Source organism: Procambarus clarkii, chromosome 79 (assembly GCF_040958095.1).
Source record: "Procambarus clarkii isolate CNS0578487 chromosome 79, FALCON_Pclarkii_2.0, whole genome shotgun sequence".
NCBI lineage: Eukaryota > Metazoa > Arthropoda > Malacostraca > Decapoda > Cambaridae > Procambarus > Procambarus clarkii.
In genome coordinates this window covers 4,208,117-4,211,532 of record NC_091228.1, presented here as the reverse complement: position 1 = coordinate 4,211,532, position 3,416 = coordinate 4,208,117, and the positions used below count along the sequence as shown (strand labels likewise).

General features: G+C 49.0%; 1 protein-coding gene across 1 annotated transcript in view; it reads left to right on the top strand.

Moving 5' to 3' along the window:
• The first annotated feature begins 1,123 nt into the window (after positions 1-1,123).
• The window catches only part of LOC138357636 (uncharacterized), a 6,963-nt gene continuing 4,670 nt past the window's right edge, over positions 1,124-3,416 (top strand). The window contains exon 1 of the mRNA XM_069314637.1: positions 1,124-1,506. Coding sequence (XP_069170738.1) covers positions 1,124-1,506 — 383 coding nt within the window. The remainder of the gene's footprint in view (positions 1,507-3,416) is intronic.

Sequence of the window (3,416 nt, the reverse complement as noted above, 5' to 3'; positions counted from 1 at the left end):
AGCCTGGGTTATACACATCCTGGTATACACAGCCTGGGTTATACACATCCTGGTATACACAGCCTGGGTTATACACATCCTGGTATACACAGCCTGGGTTATACACATCCTGGTATACACAGCCTGGGTTATACACAGCTTGAGTTATACACAGCCTGGGTTATACACAGCCTGGTTATACACAGCCTGGGTTATACACAGCCTGGGTTATACACAGCCTGGGTTATACACAGCCTGGGTTATACACAACCTAGGTTATACACAGCCTGAGTTATACACAGCCTGGGTTATACACAGCCTGAGTTATACACAGCCTGGGTTATACACAGCCTGGGTTATACACAGCCTGGGTTATACACAGCCTGGGTTATACACAGCCTGGGTTATACACAGCCTGGGTTATACACAGCCTGAGTTATACATAGCCTGAGTTATACACAGCCTGGGTTATACACAGCCTGGGTTATACACAGCCTGGGTTATACACAGCCTGGGTTATACACAGCCTGGGTTATACACAGCCTGGGTTATACACAGCCTGGGTTATACACAGCCTGGGTTATACACAGCCTGAGTTATACACAGCCTGGGTTATACACAGCCTGGGTTATACACAGCCTGGGTTATACACAGCCTGGGTTATACACAGCCTGGGTTATACACAGCCTGAGTTATACACAGCCTGAGTTATACACAGCCTGAGTTATACACAGCCTGGGTTATACACAGCCTGGGTTATACACAGCCTGGGTTATACACAGCCTGGGTTATACACAGCCTGGGTTATACACAGCCTGGGTTATACACAGCCTGGGTTATACACAGCCTGGGTTATACACAGCCCGGTTATACACAGCCTGGGTTATACACATCCTCTCTGGCAAACAACAGAAGACCTAGACAGAAATACAAAGACAGAAATAAAGCAGACATAGAGGAGGTAGAGAGAGACACAGACAGACGCCAACACAGATGGTAGTCACGGGGGTGACTCAAGCCACAGTAAGGTAGACGGGGAATGGAAATCTGGCCACCAATGGTAATGTTGGGAGGTGACCCACAGTGACGCTTCAATGTTTACGATTTGGCCAGGCTTGAATGTTGTTGTTGTTGTTGTCACGAGATGACGGGGCGGCGACGACGGGGCGGCGACGACGGGGGCGACGGGGCGGCGACGACGGGGGCGACGACGGGGCGACGACGGGGCGGCGACGACGGGGGCGACGGGGCGGCGACGACGGGGGCGACGACGGGGCGACGACGGGGCGACGACGGGGCGGCGACGACGGGGGCGACGGGGCGGCGACGACGGGGGCGACGGGGCGACGACGTGGCGGCGACGGGGCGGGGACGTGGCGGCGACGGGGCGGCGACGGGGCGGGGACGGGGCGGCGACGGGGCGTGGACGTGGCGGCGACGGGGCGGGGACGTGGCGGCGACGGGGCGGCGACGGGGCGGCGACAGGGCGGCGACGGGGCGGCGACGGGACGAGACGACGACGTTTCGGTCCGTCCTGGACCATTCTCAAGTCGATCGCCACAATCGACTTGAGAATGGTCCAGGACGGACCGAAACGTCGTCGTCCCTTCACCTTCTAGTGTGTGTGGTCTGGTCAACTACTCCCACTAACATGTTTTCGGCGTTAAAAGGCACTTTAACGGTGATAATCACATGTTTGAAGCTAATTCTGGCACTGTGATGTCTGAGACAGTGAATGACGTAATGTCCAATTGTATAAAGCACATTGCAGTGTTGAAAAGCTAATTTATGTTCATTTGTGGGTGTTACAGCCAGGTTGGTGTGACCCAGTCTTAATCTGGCCTCTGCCATATCTGTTTCTCTCTCTCTATGCCTGACGTATTTCCAAAATTCCCAGGGGCCAGATTCACGAAGCACTTACGCAAACACTTACGAACCTGTCCATCTTTTCTCAATCTTTGGCGGCTTTGTTTACAATTATTAAACAGTTAATGAGCTCCGAAGCACCAGGAGGCTGTTTATAACAATAACAACAGTTGATTGGCAAGTTTTCATGCTTGTAAACTGTTTAATAAATGTAACCAAAGCCGTCAATGATTGAGGAAAGATGTACACGTTCGTAAGTGCTTGCGTAACTGCTTCGTGAATCTGGCCCCTAGGACCCGAGGAAACTGGTGGTCAAGAGAGCTGTGTGGGCCAGCAAGTGGCCCACAGGGCCTCACTACGTCATATACCATATAGGGGGAAGCGGAAGGTAAAATGAAATCCAAGGATTTGTCATAAGCTTAAAGGGAATAGAGGAATCTCCCAGACAGAAACCTTAGTCTGGAAAGACGAGTGAGTCAGTGAGGGAGAAACCGGCCGCCCTGTTGCTCACTCACCATATGAGTCATTGTAACCACACACAAATACAATGACATAAATGATGAGTCAAGCAACAGCAACAAAATATAATGCAACAAAAAGAAATAAGTGGTACAGAAAAAGTTTCAAAATAGAATAGATGAGGAATGTGTAAATATTAGAAAATAAGACCTGTGATGTATAGGAAAAATGGTCCTGTTTCGGTTTGATAATCCAACACCCCCCAACCCCAACCCCCAACCCCAACCCCACCCTAACTCACTAAAACTAAACATAATATATATATATATATATATATATATATATATATATATATATATATATATATATATATATATATATATATGGTAGTGAACCTCTAGGAGCAGAACAGAGGTTCATGGGGGACACATAAATGTATAAGGGGAGTGCTTGAATGATTATTGGCATCTAAGACGCAGCGTAAGGTGAGAGATTGATTTCTTCTTTTGTTGGGGAATATTTATGTAGAGGTTTCTGGTGTTTCAGCCCCGAGCTGAGTTTCATATACTTTTAGGGCTGAGGATTCAGTATTGTTGTGGCAGGATTTCAGCCCCATGTAGTGAGGTAAGTGGTAAGCCAAGAGTTGGGCACCCACTTGATATGGACAGTTGGTGAAGCCAGGATATGATATTGGAATGATACCGGGTCGCAGTAGGCTAGAGTGTTGTATGATAATGTTCTATGTCATGTATTGTGTATGTTTTCTCTGGATATTAAATATATATGTTAGCTGGCTTTTGCTCTTGTCCTGGTGAGAGATAGAGAGAGAGAGAGAGAGAGAGAGAGAGAGAGAGAGAGAGAGAGAGAGAGAGAGAGAGAGAGAGAGAGAGAGAGAGAGAGAGAGAGAGAGAAAGAGAGAGAGAGAGAGAGAGAGAGAGAGAGAGAGAGAGAGAGAGAGAGAGAGAGAGAGAGAGAGAGAGACAGAGAGAGAGAGAGAGAGAGAGAGAGAGAGAGAGAGAGAGAGAGAGAGAGAGAGAGAGAGAGAGAGAGAGAGAGAGAGAGAGAGAGAGGAGAGAGAGAGAGAGAGAGAGAGAGACGAGAGAGGGAGAGAA